Source organism: Plecotus auritus (assembly GCF_963455305.1).
Source record: "Plecotus auritus genome assembly, chromosome: 9".
Lineage (NCBI taxonomy): Eukaryota > Metazoa > Chordata > Mammalia > Chiroptera > Vespertilionidae > Plecotus > Plecotus auritus.
Window position 1 is genome coordinate 42742284 of NC_137783.1, and position 22258 is coordinate 42764541.

General features: G+C 39.0%; 1 protein-coding gene across 1 annotated transcript in view; it reads left to right on the top strand.

Moving 5' to 3' along the window:
• The window catches only part of MYPN (myopalladin), a 99818-nt gene that overhangs the window by 9949 nt on the left and 67611 nt on the right, over positions 1–22258 (top strand). Inside the window, exon 2 of the mRNA XM_080687962.1 lies at positions 17184–18086. Coding sequence (XP_080544088.1) covers positions 17185–18086 — 902 coding nt within the window. The 5' untranslated portion in view covers position 17184. The remainder of the gene's footprint in view (positions 1–17183; positions 18087–22258) is intronic.

Genomic DNA, 22258 nt, shown 5'->3' on the forward strand with positions numbered 1-22258 from the left:
TTGTATTATAATAAGAACTATAATAGTATATTATATGTAGAACTATAAGGGTCAGTCCAGCTGACACATTGGTTTAGAAAGGGGAAGTGTGTATGAGAAAGCGTAGTGGCCCAGCTGAGTCCCCAAGCATTTCTAGCCCTTCTGGATAGCCTGAGACAGCACAAACGGTAATGCTTTGCACTAGTATTTTACAACATTACCACAGCAACACCAGCACGAGGTAATAAGAATGTTTTAGCTCTACTATACAATAATCATATGGAACCACCATTGAATGTATGTTCCCACATTGACCCAAACATTGTTATGTGGCACATGACTATATACCCAAGGGTATTAGCATCAAGTTTTGTTTGTATGAACCGGACTCTTACATTTTTAGCAAGTTTTTTAGATATCTTCTTTTCAGGAAAAATCCTAGGGGGAAAAAAACCATGGAGATATTTAGCAAAGTAAAGAACATTCAATAAGCATTCTATGTGGCCAAGTTAGTTTCCATGATTTACTAGTCTGTCATCATTATTTATGCCATATTGTTTCATTTTCAACCTAGGACCATTTCACTACAACCATGACCTGTTTTCAAGGGCAATTGCTCCTTCTTATTTTGAAAATGGCATAAAATCTAAGTTTGAATTTTGTCAGAAGCAGCAAGAATATCCCAGGTGAAATGCCTAAGAGAACTTTTCATTTCCTTTCTTGAAACCTGCTCTTGGCTCGTTCAGGTAAATCATTCCACCACTCATCTAGTTGCTCAAGCCGTATTTATTGTGGTCACCTTTCACTCTGCTCTTTCTCTCACATCCCACACTCAATCCGTCAGCAAATCACACTGGCTCTATTTTCAAAAGATATCTCAAATCTGACCACTTCTCACCCTTTCCCACCAATAAACACTCATTGATCCAAGCCACCACCATCTCTTGCATAGCATATTGCAATAGTCTCCTAACTCAGTGTTCGGGCTCGCGAGCCGCGGTTTGCCGCTCTATTGACTAATGAGTTTGCCGACCACTGTTCTAACTGATCTGCTTATTTGCCTCCTTTAACTTGATTTTTGCATAGTAGCTATTATTGAACTTTTTCAAAACCACTTCATTGGCTTCTCAAAACTTTAAAATGGTGTCCCACTCATACATTTAATAAAACTTAAAGTCCTTCCTGCGGTCTGCAATTCCTTACATGATCTAGCCTTGTACTTTTGTGACTTCACTCACCTCCTGGCACACTGGGCTTGACTCAAACAGAGCACACATTTACCTGTCCTGGCTTTGACACTTTCTTCTTCCTCAGCCAGGAACATTCTTACCCCAGATGGTCAAATGGATAACTTCTCCACTGCATCAGAAGCTTTGCCTGACTTTCCTCGCTAAAAGAGCACACCACCCTTCCTCCTCCATCATTCTCAATTCCCTTGCCCGACTTCATTTTTCTTAATATTTATATCTTTTCCACTAGATTGTCAACTCCACAAGGGTAGGGACTTTGTCTTTTGTTCACTGTTGAATCCACAGTGCCCAGAATAGCACATAGTAGATGCTCAATAAGTACCGTATTAATCGGACAAATAAGTGACAGCTAGAGTATACATGACAGCACTTGGGCTTGTTAAAAGTACAAGCTTTATGACAGATTTTAAATTAATGCTTGAAAGAGAAAATGATACATTTTCCTATTTCCTATTTTAGGTAATATTTATCAGTTTAGCAATTTATGTATGCATTTACATCTGAGAACCCCCTGAGATGGAATTGTTGTTATCCTATTTTATAGATGAGAATCACTGAGATTTCTGATTATAATCAGATGTTCTTTGATAGTTCTGGTATGAAAACAAAGCTTAATTGCACTACTTATTTTATCCACTATGAATAAATTTACATTTGAAAGTCACCTAGATGTTATGTACATATTTATATTTTATATTTATATGTAAAATGTACTTATATTTTTTCTTTGTACTTGTAAGTTTTCTATGAAAATATGATTTCTATTTATCTATATTATTTTCTCCTGCAATTAAGAAAAAAGAGAAACAGCAATTGATTTAGCAGGATATTCTAATGAACAAAATAATTCAATAGATATCTATTGATAACTTTCTATGTGCTGTGTGTGTACAGAGATGGTGGTGTACAAAATGAAGTGAGGTAGGCAGAAAAGTAAACAGCCAAATTTAATATATTGTGATAAGTGCTGTTGGGGGTAAGAACTGTGAGCTTTAGGAGTCCATTGGTACCGAACCCAGAGAAAAGAAGAAATCCTTAGGGGATGTCTCAGCTAAGAACTGAAGACCATGTAGGACTTGGCCCAGTAAGGCAGTAAAGAGAGGTGGGGACAGGGAGCAGCTCAAACAAAGACAATATGTATAAAGATCTGAAAGCAGCTCAGTTTGTTAATGAAACTACATATATTTCAATGGAATATAGACAATGCTCAATTAACTACAAATCAAAATTTAAATTTCTCTTTAAAGTTTGCCCTTAGATCAAGTCACTTCACTAATTCTACTTCCATTTCTTTCTCTTTTTAAAAATATTTTTATTGTTTTCAGAGAGGAAGGGAGAGGTAGACAGATAGATAAAACATCAATGGCCCTGACCGGTTTGGCTCAGTGGATAGAGCGTTGGCCTGGAGACTGAAGGGTCCCAGGTTCAATTCCGGTCAAGGGCATGTACCTTGGTTGCGGGCACATCTCCAGTGGGAGGTGTGCAGGAGGCAGCTGATGGATGTTTCTCTCCGAACAATGTTTCTAACTCTCTATCCCTCTCCCTTCCTCTCTGTAAAAAATCAATAAAGTATATTTTTTAAAAAATCAATGATGAGAGAGAATCATTGATCGGCTGCCTCTTGCACGACCCCTACTGGGGATCAAGCCCGCAATCCAAGCATGTGCCCTTGATCAGAATCCAACCTGGGACCCTTCAGTCCGCAGGCCGATGCTTTATCCATTGAGCCAAAGAGCCTGCTTCCATTTCTTATAATGGTATGTGGCTAAAGCTGTTAAATGATTATAATAACAATAATTATAATAGTAACTACCATTTATTGAACATTTACAAAATGCCAAACACATTTAATCATTACTTCAACCTATGAGATGGCTACTGTTATTATACCTGTTTAATAAATGAGTAAACTGAAGCTTACAGAAGTTAAATAACTTTCTTGAATTTATACAACTAAGAAGTGTCAGAACTTGGATTTGAACCAGATCTATCTAACTCCAGGTGTTAGGTAATAAACACTACATTAAAATATTAAAGAAATTCTTTATTTTGAATACCTGAAGTTTCATTATCATAATAATTTCTCATGACCATAAGCATCAGAATAGGCACACATTTACACATTAATTAGCTTCTTTTCCTTTTTTTTTAGGTTTATTTTTTTATTAATTTCTTTATTGATTAAGGTATCACATATTTGTCCTCATCCCCCCATTCCCATCCCAAACCCCTCCCCACGCATGCCCCCACACCCCTGTTGTCCGTGACCACTGGTTAGGCTTATATGCATGCATACAAGTCCTCTGGTTGATCTCTCCTGCTTACCCCCACCCTCCCCTACCTTCCCTCTGAGGTTTGACAGTCTGATGGATGGTTCCCTGTCTCTGGGTCTGTTTTTGTTCATCAGTTTATGTTGTTCATTATTTCCCCTAGATGAGTGGGATCATGTGGTACTAGAAATACACTTATAAGAACCGAAAATGAGACAAGTAATAATGGTTGTGCTGAGAGGCAAATGAATCAGTCTGTAGTGAGTTTCTTTCTGGGCCAACAGTTCTTTTGAGTCCCAATTTCAATGTCAAACAGTTCCTTATGTGTACATGTCAGCGATGATATTTCAGTTCTGGATGGTGGACAAGTGGTGGTAATGCAGGTCCGACCCTCTCTGGTTTGGTCCTGGGCAACCTGCCACGACGCACAGCTGCTGACTGCTAGTATGGCGAGGTGTTGTCAGCATCTTCCATCTCTGGACTGTTTCTCTTCTGTCTTCATGGCTGGAGCAGTCCTGTCAATTCCTCTCTGTTGCAGGAATCCACATGGTCTTGGAGGTGTTTTCTGAAAATATACAAACATATTCTCGACCAAAAGTTAATAAAGGAATCTTTTCTATGAATTTGACTTGGGATCCTTTTTCATTTTTTGCCCAAACGATTTTCCTTTGGCTTGTTTTGACACCATGTGTGTTTTTCATGGGTGTCTTGCTGTTAGCATTACAAATGAAAGTTAATTTTCTAAAGTAAAAATTTTCTAGATGTAATTTACTTACAGGATATTTTTCCTTACATGATATTCTTCTACTATCCCCCCTTTTTTGATTTAAATATTAGGAGGCTTTTGGAAATTTTATAATGTAGTCTTGATAGCTTTTAAATTTTAATTTTTTGCACTAAAATATGACTGCTTTAGGTTCATTACATGTTACGCAATTTTACCATGAGATGAACTACCAATAAAAATTTTAGTTAACACTTTAGGAACAGCTTTTTGTCCAGTACCATTAATTTTTCTAGAATATTTGCTTATTTCACTTAGCCAATTTAAATTAGTCTGAGAACTTGACTACTATTTTACTGTCAAATTTAATACTCTAATAACAATCTTATTTTACCCTGTAAATATTAGTGGAAAGGATTATTTGCCTTCTTGAGTAGGCCCTGAGCATTCCTGGTGCTAGGTTAGATTTAGATATCAAAAACCCACTTCCCCACACCATGGGTACAAGACAACTCAAACAAGTCTTGTTGCAGTGAGAGGGCAGCTGCTGTCGGCCAAGTCTCTGTCTGCTACCTGGCTCCCGATTTGAGCTTGGCATGGGAAGCGAAGCAGCCATGGGGGCAGGAGACCTCCCTCAGAAGGGGTGAGGGTTCAGGCCCCTGAAAAGTTGGGGGAGTGAGGGTCTGTGCCCCACCTCTGTTGACCCCCAAGTTCTCTCCTGATGGCCCCTCTGCAACTGTGCCTGTCTTAGGTTGTTCCTTCCCTGAGGAATCTTACCCATCTCTGGCTAACCAGCCATCCTCCAGGGCCAAGCAGGGTGATGTGAGGTTCAGTTCTGTCTCCTTGGTAGCCTATGCCCCCATGGCCTTCATGCCCAGCACCTGCCTTGGGATCCCCTCGCCTGCTGGCAGGGCCCTGGCACTAATCACATATCTTGGGGAACCCAGGTTTCTTCTCCAGGGCGGGCCCAGCTCACCCCACTGGGCGAGAGATAGATCCATGGTACCAGCCACCACGAGGCTTCAACCTCAGCATGAACAGAAAGCACAGGCAACAGCTGTGGGCAATTGGATTGTGAGAAGAGGGTCCCTTCTTCTCACAATCCAATTGCCCACAGGGCAAGAGGGGCCAATATAGAATGCTCAGGTGCCTTCCCAGGGGGCCCTCTACACAGTAGAAGGAATTAAATCCTTTCATGCCCTTTTTAAATTGCTGCCAGACATTCAAAGAATTAGTTTGTAAGTTTGTTTGGGATAATTGTACATTATGCTGTTGTAATTCTAAAATATCAAGAGATGTGTTACCTTTGTCTCCAAGCACCAAAAAGATGATTTTTTATTGATTCCCAAGGGTGCGAGGTACTATTATAGGTAATGGGGGTAGTACAAATCTGGGAAAAATTATAATGACATTGTAAAATAATATCATGAAAGGATATTCTTTGCTCTAGGCCATGGCAATTCCATTTCAAACTGGTTGTCAATTTCTTTTTGTATAGACAAGGTCTTAGTTACATTTTCTGCACCTCTCCCAGGAGCAAGTAGTGATAGTCCCTTCCTTTGGTGTCCACGCAAGCCAGAAACCTCTCTTTAATTTTACACACAAAGGAGCAGTGGTTTGATTTTGTGTCATACAAAAGGGAAGCTGGGTGGCGACCCCTGTGTAATTATACTTCCTTGCCCCACCCATGGTCCTCCTGGATGACAAGGTGTTTGGTATTATTGGTGACTACATTAGGCTGGGGATCAACCCACATAAGGGCTCTTACCCATGAAGGGTCAGGAACATAAGTCCAAAATACTTCCCCATTTTCCCCAGGTAATATTACCGTATAGCTGATGACTGCTGGCATGGCAAGAAAGACGTTCTCAGGCATTCTTGGGTTCTGGTTACCTCACAATTTCTTTTCTATTTTTTTTTTTTTTTTACATATGTGTCCTTATTCTCCCATTATCCCCCACCCCCCACTCATGCCCCACCCCCCTGTTGTCTTCGTCCATTGATTAGGCTCATATGCGTGCACACAAGTCCCTTGGTTGATCTCTCCCCCTTACTCCCACCGACCCCCTCCTTCCATGAGGTTTGAGGTTCTGATCGACGTTTTTCAGTCTCTGGATCTGTTCTTGTTCATCAGTCTATGCCGTTCATTATATTCCACAAATGAGTGAGATCATGTGATATTTATCTTTCTCTGCCTGGCTTATTTCACTTAGCATAATGCTCCCCATCTCTATCCATGTTGTTGCAAATGGAAGGAACTCCTTTTTTACCGCAGTGTAGTATTCCATTGTATAGATGTACCACAGTTTTTTAATCCACTCATCTGCTGATGGGCATTTAGGCTGTTTCCAAATCTTAGCTATGGTGAATTGTGCTGCTATAAACATAGGGGTTCATATATCCTTTCTGATTCATGTTTCTAGTTTCTTGGGATATATTCCTAGAAGTGGGATCACTGGGTCAAATGGGAGTTCCATTTTTAGTTTTTTGAGGAAACTCCATACTGTTCTCCACAGTGAGTGCACCAGTCTGCATTCCCACCAGCAGTGCAAAAGAGTTCCTTTTTCTCCACATCCTCGCCAATACCTGTCGTTTGTTGATTTGTTGATGATAGCCATTCTGACAGGTGTAAGATGGAACCGCATTGTTGTTTTGATTTGCATCTCTCTGATGATTAGTGATTTTGAGCAGGTTTTCATATGTCTCTTGGCCTTCCGTCTTCTTTTGAAAAGTGTCTATTTAGATCAGTTGCCCATTTTTTTGATTGGGTTGTTGATCTTCTTTTTGTTAAGTTGTATGAGTTCTCTGTAATCGTTGGAGATTAAAGCCTTATCATTGATATCATTAGCAAATATGTTCTCCCATGCAGTGGGCTTTCTTGTTGTTTTATTGATGGTTTCCTTTGCTGTGCAAAAGCTTTTTATTTTGATGTAGTCCCATTTGTTTATTTTCTCTTTAGTTTCCATTGCCCTAGGAGCAGTATCAGTGAAGAAGTTCCTTCAGCATATGTCTGAGATTTTTCTGCCTGTGGATTCCTCTAGTATTTTTATGGTTTCCCATCTTATGTTTAAGTCCTTTATCCATTTTGAGTTTATTTCTGTGTATGGTGAAAGTTGGTGATCTAGTTTCATTTTTTTGCATGTATCTGTCCAATTTTCCCAACACCATTTGTTGAAGAGACTGTCTTGACTCCATTGTATGTTCATGCCTCCTTTGTCAAATATTAATTGGGCATAGTGGTTTGGGTCCATTTCTGGGTTCTCTATTCTATTCCATTGATCTATGTGTCTGTTCTTGTGCCAGTACCATACTGTTTTAAGAACAGTGCCTTTGCCAAAACCGGTTTGGCTAAGTGGATAGAGCGTCAGCCTGCGGACTGAAAGGTCCCAGGTTCGATTCCGGTCAAGGGCATGTAACTTGGTTGTGGGCACATCCCCAGTGGGAGGTGTGCAGGAGGCAGCTGATCGATGTTTCTCTCTCATCGATGTTTCTGACTATCTATCCCTCTTCCTTCCTCTCAGTAAAAAATCAATAAAATATAAAAAAAAAAAAAAAGAACAGTGCCTTTGTAATACAGCTTGATATCTGGTATTGAGATCCCCCCTACTTTGTTCTTCTTTCTCAGGATTGCTGCAGCTATTCAGGGACTTTTTTTTTTATTCCAGATGAATTTTTTGAAGGTTCGTTCTAGGTCTGTGAAATATGCCATTGGTATTTTAATGGGAAGTGCATTGAATTTATAGATTGCTTTGGGTAGTATGGACATTTTGATGATGTTGATTCTAACAATCCATGAACATGGTATGTTCTTCCATCTGTTTATGTCATCCTCTATTTCTTTTTTCAGTGTTGTGTAGTTTTCCACATATAGGTCTTTTACCTCCTTAGTTAAGTTTATTCCTAGGTATCTTAATTTTTTTGGTGCGATGGTAAATGGGATTGCTTTTTTAGTCTCTCTTTCTGTAAGTTCACTGTTGGTGTATAGAAATGCCATAGATTTCTTGGCGTTAATTTTGTATCCTGCTACATTGCCGAATTCATTTATTAAGTCTAATCATTTTTTGATGGAGTCTTTCAGGTTTTCTATGTACAGTATCATGTCATCTGCAAATAAGGACAGTTTTACTTCTTCTTTTCCAATTTGGATGTTTTTTATTTCTTCTTGTGTGATCGCAATGGCTATTACTTCCAGCACTATGTTGAACAGGAGTGGTGAGAGTGGGCATCCCTGTCTTGTTCCTGTTCTTAGGGGAAATGGTTTTAGTTTTTGCCCATTGAGTATGATGTTGGCTATAGGTTTGTCATATATGGCTTTTATTATGTTCAGGTATGATCCTTCTATTCCCACCTTGTTGAGAGTTTTTATTAAGAAAGGGTGTTGGATTTTGTCAAATGCTTTTTCTGCATCAATTGATATGACTATATGATTTTTATCTCTCAATTTGTTTATGTGATGTATCACGTTTATTGATTTGTACATATTGTACCATCCTTGCATTTTTGGGATAAATCCTACTTGGTCATGGTGTATGATCTTTCTGATGTACTGCTGGATTCAATTTGCTAGAATTTTGTTGAGGATTTTGGCATCTATGTTCATGAGGGATATTGGCCTGTAATTCTCTTTCATTGTGTTATCTTTATCTGGTTTTGGTATTAGGGTGATGCTGCCTTCATAGAAGGAGCTTGAAAGTGTACCTTCCTCTTGAATTTTCTGGAATAGTCTGAGGAGGATAGGTTTTAGTTCTTCCTTGAATGTTTGGTAAAACTCCCCTGTGAAGCCATCTGGCCCCGGGCTTTTGTTTGCTGGAAGGTTTTTTTTGTTTTGTTTTGTTTTGTTTTAACCTTTTTTTTGTTAAATAAATCTTTATTCAGATTATTACAATTGTTTCTCCTTTTTCCCCCCATAGCTCCCCTTCACCCAGTTCCCACCCCACCCTTTGCCCTTACCTCCCCCATATTGTCCTCATCCATAGGTGTACGATTTTTGTCCAGTCTCTTCTTGCACCCCCCATTCCGCTTTCCCCCTGAGAATTATCAGTCCACTCCCTTTCTATGTCCTTGATTCTATTATATTCACCAGTTTATTCTGTTCATCAGATTTTTAATTCACTTGATTTTTAGGTTCACTTGTTGATAGATATGTATTTGTTGTTCATAATTTTTATCTTTACTTTTTTCTTCTTCCTCTTCTTAAAGAATACCTTTCAGCATTTCATATAATACTGGTTTGGTGTTGATGAACTCCTTTAGCTTTTTCTTATCTGTGAAGCTCTTTATCTGACCTCCCATTCTGAATAATAGCTTTGCTGGGTAGAGTAATCTTGGTTGTAGGTTCTTGCTATTCATCACATTGAATATTTCTTGCCACTCCCGTCTGGCCTGCATAGTTTCTGTTGAGAAATCAGCTGACAATCGTATGGGTGCTCCCTTGTAGGTAATTAACTGTTTTTCTCTTGCTGCTTTTAATATTCTCTCTTTGTCTTTTGCTCTTGGCATTTTAATTATGGTGTGTCTTGGTGTGGTCCTCTTTGGATTCCTCTTGTTTGGGGTTCTGTGCGCTTCCTGGACTTGTAAGTCTATTTCTTTCACCAGGTGGGGGAAGTTTTCGGTCATTATTTCTTCAAATAGGTTTTCAGTATCTTGCTCTCTCTCTTCTTCTGGCACCCCCATAATTCTGATATTGGTACGCTTGAAGTTGTCCCAGAGGCTTCTTACACTATCTTCAACTTTTTGGATTCTTTTTTCTTGTTTTTTTGCTTATCCGGTTGAGTGTTTTTGCTTCTTTGTATTTCAAATCTTTGACTTGATTCTTGCGTTCCTCTAGTCTGCTGTTGGGTCTCTGTGTAATATTTTTTATTTCAGTCAGTGTATGTTTAATTTCTAGTTGGTCCTTTTTCATATCTTCGAGGGTCTCGTTATATTTATCGGCCTTTTCTAGGATATTCTTGAAGAGCCTTATAACCGTGGTTTTGAATTCTATATTCATTCATTTGTTTTCCTCCATTTCTTTCGTTTGTGATCTGTTTTTTCATCTCTCCATTTTTCACTGCTTTGCTGAGTTGGTAGAGTAGCTTTGTGTGCTAGGTTTCCTATATAGCCCAGTGGGTCTGCCTCCCCAGTTAACCTGAGGTGGACACTCTTGGTGCACCCCTTTGTGGACTGTGTGTGCAGCCTTGTTGTAGTTAAGTCTTGATTATTGTTGGTATCACTGGGAGGCTGCTGGAAGGTTTTTGATGACTGCTTCAATTTCTTCCATAGGTATCCGCCTCTTGAGATTTTTAGAATCTTCCTGAGTAAGTTTTGGAAGGTTGTATTTTTCTAGGAATGTGTCCATTTCCTCCAGGTTGTCTAGTTTGTTAGTATAGAGTTGTTCATAGTATTTTTTAACAATCCTTTGTATTTCGGTGGGGTCTGTTGTTATTTCACCTCTTTCATTTCTGATTTTGTTTATTTGGGTCCTCTCTTTTTGCTTCTTGGTGAGCCTGGCTAGAGGTTCATCAATCTTGTTTATCCTTTTGAAGAACCAGCTCTTGGTTTCATTGATCTTTTGTATTGTTTTTTGGGTCTCTATGTCATTCATTTCTGCTCTGATCTTTATTTCCTTCCTTCTGCTCACTGTGGGCTTTTCTTGTTGCTCTCTTTCTAATTCTTTGAGCTGTTGAGTTAGATGGTTTATTACCATTTTTTCTTGTTTTTTGAGGTAGGCCTGTAGAGCTATAAACTTCCCTCTCAGGACTGCTTTCATTGTGTCCCAGAGGATTTGCAGTGTTGTGTTTTTATTGTCATTAGTCTCCAGGATGTTTTTAATTTCTTCTTTGATCTCATTGATAACCCAATCATTGTTTAGTAGCATGCTATTCAGCTTCCAAGTGTTTGAATTTTTTGGAATGTTTTTATTGTAGTTTATTTCTAATATTATACCATTGTGGTCTGAGAAAATGCTTGATATGATTTCAATCTTTTTGAATTTGAGGAGACTTTGCTTGTGACCCAATATGTGGTCTATTTTTGAAAATGTCCCATGTGCACTTGAGAAGAACGTATATTCCATGGCTTTGGGGTGAAATGCTCTGAAGATGTCAATTAGGTCCATCTGATCTAGTGTGTCATTTAGAATTGCTGTTTCTTTGCTGATTTTTTGTCTAGAGGATTTATCCAGTCATGTCAGTGGTGTATTAAAGTCTCCTACTATGATGGTATTGTTGTTGATCTCTCCCTTGATATCTTCCAGGAGATTTTTTATGTATTTGGGTGCTCCTGCATTGGGTGCATATATGTTTATCAGAGTTATATCTTCTTGTTGAATTGCTCCCTTTAATATTATGTAGTGGCCTTCCTTATCTCTTATTATGGCCTTTACTTTGAGGTCTATTTTATCAGATATAAGTATCGCAACCCCAGCTTTTTTCTCATTTCCATTTGCCTGAAAAATGTTTTTCCATCCCTTTGCTCTCAGTCTGTGTGAATCCTTTGCTCTGAGGTGGGTGTCTTGTAGACAGCAAATATATGGGTCATGTTTTCTTATCCATTCAGCTACCCTATGTCTTTTGATTGGTGCATTTAATCCATTTACGTTTAATGTTATTATTGACAAGTACATGTTTGTTGTCATATTTTTCCTTAGTGTTTGTGTTTCTTCTTGCCTTTCTCTTTCTTCTTTTTACAGCAGTCCCTTTAGCATTTCTTGCATTGCTGGCTTGGTAGTGATAAACTCTCTTAGCCCTTTTTTGTCTGTGAAGCTCCTGATTCCACCTTCAATTTTGAATGATAGCCTTGCCGGGTATAGTATTCTTGGATTCAGTCCCTTGCTTTGCATCACTTTGTATATTTCATTCCATTCCCTTCTGGCCTGGTGTGTTTCTGTTGAGAAATCAGTTGATATTCTGATAGGAGACCCCTTGTAAGTAACTTTCTGTCTCTCTCTGGCAGCCTTTAAGATTCTTACTTTGTCGTTGGTGTTCGCCAATCTAATTATGATGTGTCTTTTTATTGGTCTTTTGGGGTTCAACTTGTTTGGGACTCTATGTACTTCTTGGACTTGCATAGTTTTTTTCTTGCCAATATCAGGGAAGTTTTCTGTCATTATTTTTTCAAACAGGTTTTCTATTCCTTGCTTCTCTTCCTCTCCTTCTGGTATCCTTATTAAGCGAATGTTGTTTCGTTTTGTGTTGTCCCAAAGCTCCCTTAGGCTCTCCTCTTGCTTTTTACGTCTTCTTTCCAGTTGCTGCTGTGTTTGTGTGTTTTTTTCCTACCTTGTCTTCTAATTCGCTGATGCGGTCTTCAGCCTCTTCTAGTCTACTGTTTAGGCCTTCCATTGTGGTTCTTTATTGCAGCTATGTCGTTCTTCATCTCCTCTTGGTTTCTTTTCATGTTGGTGACATTCTCATTCAGCTCCTTATAGTTCTCATTGAGTTGTGTGTATTTGTCATTGAGTTGTGTGTATTTGTCATCCATCCGTTTAAACATCCTTATAACCATTACTCTGAATTATATCTCTGATAAGCTGCTAGCCTCGAATTCATTTAACTTTCTTTCTGGTGGTTCCTCTTTTTCTTTCCTTTGGGGATTGCTTTTTTTGTCTTCCCATGTTTTCCTGTAATGTTTTAATTATAGATCCAATTGCTTTGCTACCCAGGTTCTTTTGGGGATGGTGCTACTGGCATAATCTCTCAGTTCTCCTGGGCTTGTTAATCTAGTGTAGCTCCCTACTTGAGCTATTTGGGTTCTCTTGATGTAGGCCTGCGGGCTTGAGAGGCACAATTGTGGTGTCTAGAAGTCAGCCGCGTGGAGGGGAGTGTCCCAATTTTTGCTGTCTTGCACCCTTAATTGAAATCACGCGTGCCCAGCAGGGACTCACAGTGGCACCCAGGAACCGTCTGTTGGGGTGATGGGGCTCAGGGGGTCTGCTCTCTGGAAAGGCATGACTGTGGTGCCCAGAGTTCTGCAGTATTGGAATGGGAAGACCCAGCTTTTGCTGTTGCACCTGTGGTGGATAGGCGCTTACTCCCAGTGGCGGCTCACAGGAGCACCCGCAGTACGTTTGCCAGCGAGGCACACTGAAGGACTCTGAAGGGCCCTGGCAGTGTAGCTGTGCAATTGAGGCACCTGTGGCCAGTATCCAGGATGAGTGAATTTAAAACTTCTGCTGGGGGGGAGTGTGCCCCCGCTTGTTCAAGATCACACCCAGGGAGAGCTCACAGTGCTCCCACTAGCGCCCTGTGGGTAGATGGGCTCAGGGTGCCTGCCTTTTGGAACTTCACCTCTGTGGAGGTGCGCTTGCCGGTCGCAGAGTTCTGATGCACTCTGAGGGGTCCTGGCACCGCGGTTGAGCCGCTGGGGTGAATGTGGGCAGTTATCCAGGAAGAGGGAATTCAGAATTTCTACTGAGGGGCTGCGCGCCCTTGTCTGTGCAGAATCACACCCTTGGGGGCTCTCAGTGGCTCCCAAGTGCTGCCTAAGGAGTGGAGTGCCCTGCGGGGCTGGAAATGCACGAATCCGGCTGGAAATGCGTGAATCCGGATACTCGAGAATCCGGAGTTCTGCCGCTGGGGAGGGGGAGGTTGCACTTACTGCTGCGGAGGGGTGCTCCCTTGGAGGTGGAGGTCCCAGGGTCCGCGGGTCTGTAGCTGGGGTAGCAGGATTTTGGCTGGAGTGGCTGCTGGGTCGCGGGGCAGTTCCAAGGCCTCTCTGGTTGGTTGTGTTGATGAGTTCCTAAAAAAAAAAGCTTCTTTTCTTTAAAAAAGAAAAAAAAAATAGTTGCAGAGAGCAGTGATTACTTATATGAGTATTTTCTTTACAATTTCTGCCCAAAAATAAGCTTTTTATTTTATTATTTTATTTAAAAAATATATTTTATTGATTTTCTACAGAGAGGAAGGGAGAGAGATAGAGAGTTAGAAATGTGGATGAGAGAGAACCATTGATCAGCTGCCTCCTGCACACCTCCTACTGGGGATGTGCCTGCAACCAAGGTACATGCCATTGACCGGAATCAAACCCGGGACTCTTTAGTCTGCAGGCCGACGCTCTATCCACTGAGCCAAGCCGGTTAGGGCAAGCTTTTTATTTTTTTAAATACATTTTTATTGATTTCAGAGAGGAAGGGAGAGGGAGAGAGAGATAGAAACATTAATGATGAGAGAAAATCCTTGATTGGCTGTCTCCTGCACACCCTACACTGAGGATCGACCCCACAACCTGGGCAGGGAATCGAACTATGACCTCCTGGTTCATAGGTCAACCACTGAGCCACATTGGCTGAGCCAAATATAAGCCTTTTAAAAGTTTTTCAACATTAACATCTCCTTTACCTAAGTATTAATTTTTACTAATATTGTTTGAGTTCCCATTATAATGGGTCCTGTTTTAAGGGCTTTGCATTCATTATGTTATTAATCCTCACTCCCCTGGGAAATAGGTGTTATCCATGTTTTACAGATGAGAATTCCAGTTTAGAGAAGTTAAGTAATTTCCTCAAAGTTACATAACTGCTGAGAGATGAAGCCATAATTTGAAAACAGATCTGATTCTAAGGCTAATGCTCATTCCATATTGCTCAAGATAAAAGCCATATTAAATAGAGACAAAGGTACATTAAAACACAATATGAGCCCTAACCAGTTTGGCTCAGTGGATTGAGCATCGGCCTGTGGACTGAAGGGTCCCAGGTTCGATTCCGGTCAAGGGCATGTACCTTGGTTGCGGGCACATCCCCAGTAGGGGGTGTGCAGGAGGCAGCTGATCGATGTTTCTCTCTCATCGATGTTTCTAACTCTCTATCTCTCTCCCTTCCTCTCTGTAAAAAAATCAATAAAATATATTAAAAAAAAACAAAACAAAACAAAAAAAAAACCACAATATAAGTAATGTCTAACAAATAGGGAGAAGGCCATCCTGATTCATAAAGCACTCAATTTTCTTCCTCACATCTAAATATATACAGAAACTCAAACTAGGCTAATGAAGTAGTTGATTAACAAATGAGAAGCATTTTCAATCAGTACATTAATTACATTTTCAAATAGCATGTTGTACCTGATTTCATATATCTTTAATTGTTCTTCTGCATAGTTAATGCACAAAATAAACAAATTTTCAATTGGGATGTCAATTATACTTTCATGTACTATTTTGTATGTTGTGCACAGTTGTACAAACTTTAACATAGTTCTATCTGATGAGTATATCATAATTTAATTAACTAATTTCTTATTGGACATGATCCCAATTTTTTAATATTATTATCTATACTATGATGAATATCTTTGTAGATAAATCTTTGTACCCATCCAATATCTTTGCATTTTCTAAGACACAATAGACTTCTCACCCAAATAAATGGATCCAGTAGTGGAAATCCCAGGCTGCAGCAAGCATGTGGGAAAATATTTGCTGTAGGTAATCCTTTTAGCCATCTCTAATTGCCCTCTCAAGGTCATTGCCCACTTTGCCAATTTAGAGGTTAGTTTTGGATAACATTCTAAAAGTTTGAGAACCTTAGGAAGTTTTATTTGTGATACAAGTGAGACTATCATATAAGAGGTGAACTGAAATAAGTTTTGTCATAAAAACCAGAAAAGATTTAGGAGATTAGTTTTCTCTCCATGTTCCCAGCACAAGGCCCAGCACTTAGTAGCTACGAGTGGTAAATAGCTTTCTTAAAAAATATTTTTTTTATTGATTTCAGAGAGGAAGGGAGAGGGAGAGAGAGATAGAAACATCAATGATCAGAATCATTGATTGGCTGCCTCCTGCACGCCCCCTACTGGGGATCAAGCCTGCAATCTGGGCATGTGCCCTTGACCGAAATAGAACCCGGGACCCTTCAGTTTGCAGGCCAACGCTCTATCCACTGAGCCAAACCAGCTAGGGCAGAATGGTAAATAGTTTTCATCTCCATTACCATCTCTGATTGATTGGTGGTAGCAGATGTAGTGGAGTGTTAAGAAAGTCAAGGTCAATGGAAAAAGTACTGTAATCAGTTAGCAACATCTTTTATAAGGAGGAGAGAGAGGAGTAACAGCCTGTGGGTCACAAGTTTGCCATCCCTCTAGTAAGTGTGTGAATGAATAAATAGATATAATATTAATAATATAACATTGGTTTGCATTACCAAACTTTCTAGTCCAGGGGACTTAGAACTATGGGTACTGTACTATTTTCTTAAGCTTTAAAAATATTTATTTTTGAATCGGTAATGTGTTCATATAATTAAAATTCAAGTCAGGAAAGGGTATAAAGTGAGGAGTGTCCTGTCTTGCCCCCACTTTCCTGTCTCCCATCTCCCTTCTTCACCAAAGTTAATTTAAAAGATATTTTAAAACCTAGGGTTTAACTCATATCTTTATAGAAATTAAATTAGTTATACCTTATTTGAAAAGGCTAAATCATTATAGTTTTCAAGAGCAGATTAAACCTATAAACAATAGCAAATTTAAACAACTGTTTCTAGTTTTCTTAAAACAAAAGCATTATTTATTTTCATGAGCTAGGTCAAGTTTATAATTTCACTAACCAATTGAGATTATGTTGTCAATATCTTTTAATTTTTATTATTTTATTACATTCAAGGTAAAAGGGAGAGGATGGAGAGCAAATCTCTGTACTTTATAACTAAAAGCCCTTAACAGATACTATCAAAATTATATTTAGAAATTTTATTTAATGTTACTATAGCTATAGTATAGCTTCCTCAGTTGAACTTATATTTAAAGAATTTAATAAAGTGGTAATGCCTATATTTTTATTTTCAATTTCAATAAAATCTCATTCAGTTCCTCTTCATTTTACAATTTGAGAGTAATCTTTAAGTCTTTAGAGTAAATTTTGTAAAAGTATTAAAATTAGGCAATTGTTTATTTCAAGCTTTAAGTTCTTAGGAATCCATCATGCTTTAGTAAACATAGACTTATTGTTTTCTGGAAATGATCCAAACTTATTATTATTATTTTCTCACAGCATGCAAGACGACAGCATAGAAGCTTCTACTTCCATTTCTCAGCTCCTCAGAGAGAGCTATTTAGCAGAAACCAGACATCGGGGAAACAATGAGAGGAGCCGAGCAGAGCCTTCTTCCAACCCTTTCCATTTTGGCAGTCCTTCTGGAGCTGCAGAAGGAGCAGGAAGCCAAGATGACCTTCCAGATCTTTCAGCTTTTCTGAGCCAAGAAGAATTAGATGAGAGTGTCAATCTGGCAAGATTGGCGATCAATCATGACCCTTTGGAGAAAGCAGATGAAGCTCAAGCTAGAAAACGTCTTTCTTCTGATCAGATGAAACACCCATCAAAATCAAGTTTTGACCCTAACTTCCGCCAGGATAACTCTCCAAGTCCTACCAGCTCTAATGAGAGCCCTCCGGAGGCACGAAGGCCACAGTATAGTTCTGAGTCTCAGTCCAAAAAACTATTCTTAAATAAGGCTGCTGATTTTATTGAAGAGCTGTCTTCCCTTTTCAAAGCCCATAGCTCCAAAAGGATTAGACCTCGGGCCTGCAAAAACCACAAGAGCAAATTGGAATCTCAAAACAAAGTTATGCAGGAAAATAGCTCCAGTTTCTCAGTTCTATCAGAAAAAAGAGAAAGATCATCTGTTCCCATTCCCATCCCCACAGATACTATAGATAACGAAGTGAATCATGCCCTTGAACAGCAGGAAGCCAAACGGCGTGGGGCTGAGCAGGCTGCCAGTGAGGCAGCTGGTGGAGACACCACCCCAGGGTCTTCACCGTCATCCTTGTACTATGAAGAACCTCTGGGGCAACCTCCCCGATTCACTCAAAAGTTATGGAGCAGAGAAGTTCCAGAAGGAACCAGAGTACAGTTGGAATGCATAGTGGTAGGAATTCCACCACCTCAAGTAAGGTAAAAATGTCCATGAGTAATGCTTAGTAATTGCTTTCCATCTACCATGATTCTCCTAAGTTTATCTTTTAAGTAAGTGGTTTCAAAAATTATATACTCCCTTTGAGAAAAACAGTCAGAGTTTAAAGCAGCACTGTCCAATAGAAATATAGTGTTAGCCATATATGTAATTAAAATTTTTCTAGTAGCCACATTTTTATTTTATTTTATTTTTAATATTCTTATTTATTTCAAAGAGGAATGGAGAGGGAGAGAGAGATAGAAACATCAATGATGAGAGAGAATCATTGATAGGCTGCCTCCTGCATGCCCCCTACTGGGGATCGAGCCCACAACCCGGGCATGTGCCCTTGACTGGAATCGAACCCAGGACCTTTCAGTCCTCAGGCTGGGGCTCTATCCACTGATCCAAACCGGATAGGGCTAGAAGCCACATTTTTAAAAAGTAAGGACTGAGAAAAATTAACTTTTTAAATGTACATTATTTAACCAATAAATGAAATGTACATTATTTAACCAATAAATGAAGAGAAGTTCCAGAAGGAACCAGAGTACAGTTGGAATGCATAGTGGTAGGAATTCCACATAGTGGTGTCATTTCTACATGTAATCAATAAAACGTTATTTTTATGATATTTTACATTCTTTTTGTCATACTAGGCCTTCAAAATCCAGTGTGAATTCTACAAGTACAGCACATCTCAATTTGGCTACTACATTTTCCTAGGAAATAATTAATTTACATTTAGATTTTATAAAACCTATAGTTTAAAAAGTAGATTGACAGCCGAAACCGGTTTGGCTCAGTGGATAGAGCGTCGGCCTGCGGACTGAGGGGTCCCGGGTTCGATTCCGGTCAGGGGCATGTGCCTTGGTTGCGGGCACATCCTCAGTGGAAGGTGTGCAGGAGGCAGCTGATCGATGTTTCTCTCTTATCGATGTTTCTAGCTCTCTGTCCCTCTCCCTTCCTCTCTGTGAAATATCAATAAAATATATTTAAAATAAATAAATAAATAAATAAATAAAAAGTAGATTGACATACACAAGTCATTCTAAACCTACTTAAATTTTTTGTAATATTCAATTTTGTAAAATTGAGTTGATATCAGTTTTTTTAATTAAAAATAATTTAAAGTTCAGTCCCTCAGTTGTACTGGTGACATTTCAAGTGCTCAATACCACATGTGGCTAATGACTATGATATCAGACAGCACAGGTCTACAGGTTAAAGCTTTAAAAAGAAAGTATTTATGATCTATACTCCATGAATACCTGTGATATTTTTTTTCAATTTTAAAGAAAGCCAAATAATCGAATAAAAGCTGACAGAATAAAGATAAAATAAGGATGTTGCTAAGGTCAATTTACAGATTCATTTTACAGGTAATGTATTTATTATAAACTTTTTGATATCAGCTTAATGAATACTATTCTTCCTAATGTCCAAGCCTTTCCCTAGTATGACAGATGAGTAGAAAGAAAATCCACCTTTTATGTACCTACCACTGAGCTTTTCTGTGAAGCAGATGAAGCCTAAGTTTCAGGGCTCCTCATTTGCATAAGCTATACCTAACTTTGGGTTCTAATTTTCTTTTTTTTTATGCAGAACTTCCACATTTATGACCTTCAGGCCCCACAAAATGTGGACATAGCTTTAGCCCCAAGGTGACATTTGCTACCTGTAACCCTATAATAATATGTGAATAATGTGCTTAAAGTGTATTACTTTTGTAGAGAATTGCTGGTATTTAGAGTCCTGTAAGAGTTACTTTGCTTCCCTAATACCTAATTACCACTAGAACATGACCTCATTACTATTTAACACTTATTCTAGGTATGTAAGCAGTTCCTCATCTTTTTCTTAGAGAATATTCATATGATAGAACAGAAATAGTATTAATATTAATAACTAGAGGCCCAGTGCACGAATTTGTGCATGGGTGGGGTCCCTTGGCCTGGCCGGTGATCAGGGACGATCGGGACATCTCACCCAGTCCCGATCGGGATATTGGCCGGCTGCAGGAGGTTGGCTGTGGGAGTGCACTGACCACCAGGGGGCAGCTCTTGTGTTGAGTGTCAGCCCCCTGGTGGTCAGTGGGCATCATAGTGACTGGTCAACCGGTTGTTCAGTTGTTTGGTCGCTTAGGCTTTTATATATATATAGATAATTTTTATTTATATATGTCTGTTGATTCAAAGAATCCTAGTCCAAAGACAAGACATATTCATATATTGAATTTTGCTTTTCAAAGGCAACTAAGGTAATATTTGAATATTATTTCTACAATGGAATATAATTTCTATGCAGTTATCTAAATGACCTCCTTGAGGGCAGGGATTTAGTTGTTTTACCTATGTATCTTGAGCACCAAGCACAGCTTCTGGCCTATAGTTTTACTAAGAAATGTTGAGTAAACTAATGCATAAAGAAAGAGGAAAACAAGAAACTCAACTTAGGTTTGAATCCAGAGTGAGACAGTTGGCTTAAGATGTGACATATCCTAGGGAGAGGGAAAAAAAACACCTATTTAGCTAGCCAATTATAAATTTACAAATTTAAAAGTGGAAAAAAATGTACATAGCTTCAATGAAGCAATACTAACTTTACCTGGGAAGAATTTTTTTACTATTAGAATTCATACCTGAATCCCAACCACTGGTTTGATGCCAGGAAGTTAGTTGGTATTCACTAAATATTTTCTAAATGAATTAGTATTTAATTTAATGACTACAATTATGTTTAGAAAAAAATTAAGATTTTTCAAATAGACAATTAGCTATCATTATTTTCCTGAGAATAGAGTTTACATACTCTAAGTAAATGTTTATTTAGATTTTACTATGTGCTCAGCACTGTGATCCAGTGCAATGACAGAGACAGTATAAATATATGTCCCTTGCCCTCAAGGAACTTGCTATCCAATTAAAGAAATCATCCTAATTTTTATAGTCTCAACCATAAGAACGATCAGATTTCAGGGAAGGGGTGGAGAATAAAGAAGTCAAAGAAGGCTTCAGAGACATATTTGGGTTTTAGTTAAGTCTTGAAGAGTGAGGAAGATTTAGGTAGAAATTAACTCATTCATTTATCCAGCAAGTACTTATAGTCTTACTAAAGTGACTCACCAGGAGTACAAAACAACTGTGTGTTATTAGAGGTCAGGGACCTCATTTTGAAACCAAGCCTAAAACTATTCTGAGAAGGTAGCTCAAATTTAAAAGAGCGATCAGACAAATGTAATCAAAACATTACAATATTGTATAATAAAGGCTATAATAGAAGTATGTATAGGGTGCAATGGCAGCTCATAGTAAGATGGTGATTACTTTGCCTGGAGTGCAGGATAAATAAGAGTTAACACAGGAGGTGCAACTTCAGTTTGAAGAGATCAAGGGTGGAAGAGAAAAGCAAGTGCAAAGGCCCAGAGACAAGTGTTTTCAGGGAATTACAAGTACTTGGCTATGTGAGGAACTTGGGGTAAAAGGTGAGAAAAGAAGAGGGAAAAGACTGAAGACAGAGAGACAGGTTCTTTTAGGCCAGGTCCACTCAACATGTTCATATGAAGATACAGACACGGGAATTGCACTATTTCTATGTTACAGGAACTGGACTGATCTAATTAGAAAGAAGAGTGGAATCAGATGATTTTGAAGAGCCTTGAAAGCAAAGCAGAATAGTTTAGACTTGGTTGCAAAACCAAGTGGAAACCATCTACAGTTGTGTATAGGAAAGTAACAATATGAAAGGGAGCATTTAGGTAGCATTAATCTGGAAGAATGAGTTAGATCAGAAATGAATGGAGCCATAAGGCTACAAAGGAAGCTATCCCAGGCATCGAATGCTCTGATAGGACTGGCATGGGGGCACTAGGAAAACAGAGAAAAGACGTGAGCGAGCAATATATATAGGAGAAAAGAAATCAAGCTGAACTGGTGATTGATTAGCTAGGAAGGAAAACTAAAAAAAAAAAAAATTTACTCCACAAGTTTGAAGCTGGGCACCTGAGAGAATGATGGGGTCACTGGCAAGGACTGAGAAAATGCAAGAGGTGGATGATTTATGGAGAAGTTTGAGGACTTGAATGTGAGCAAATGAAGGGACCATATCCAATAGGCTGTCGGAAATGCAGGACTGAAGGTCAAGTGAGAAGGCAGTGGAACTGGGAACAGTC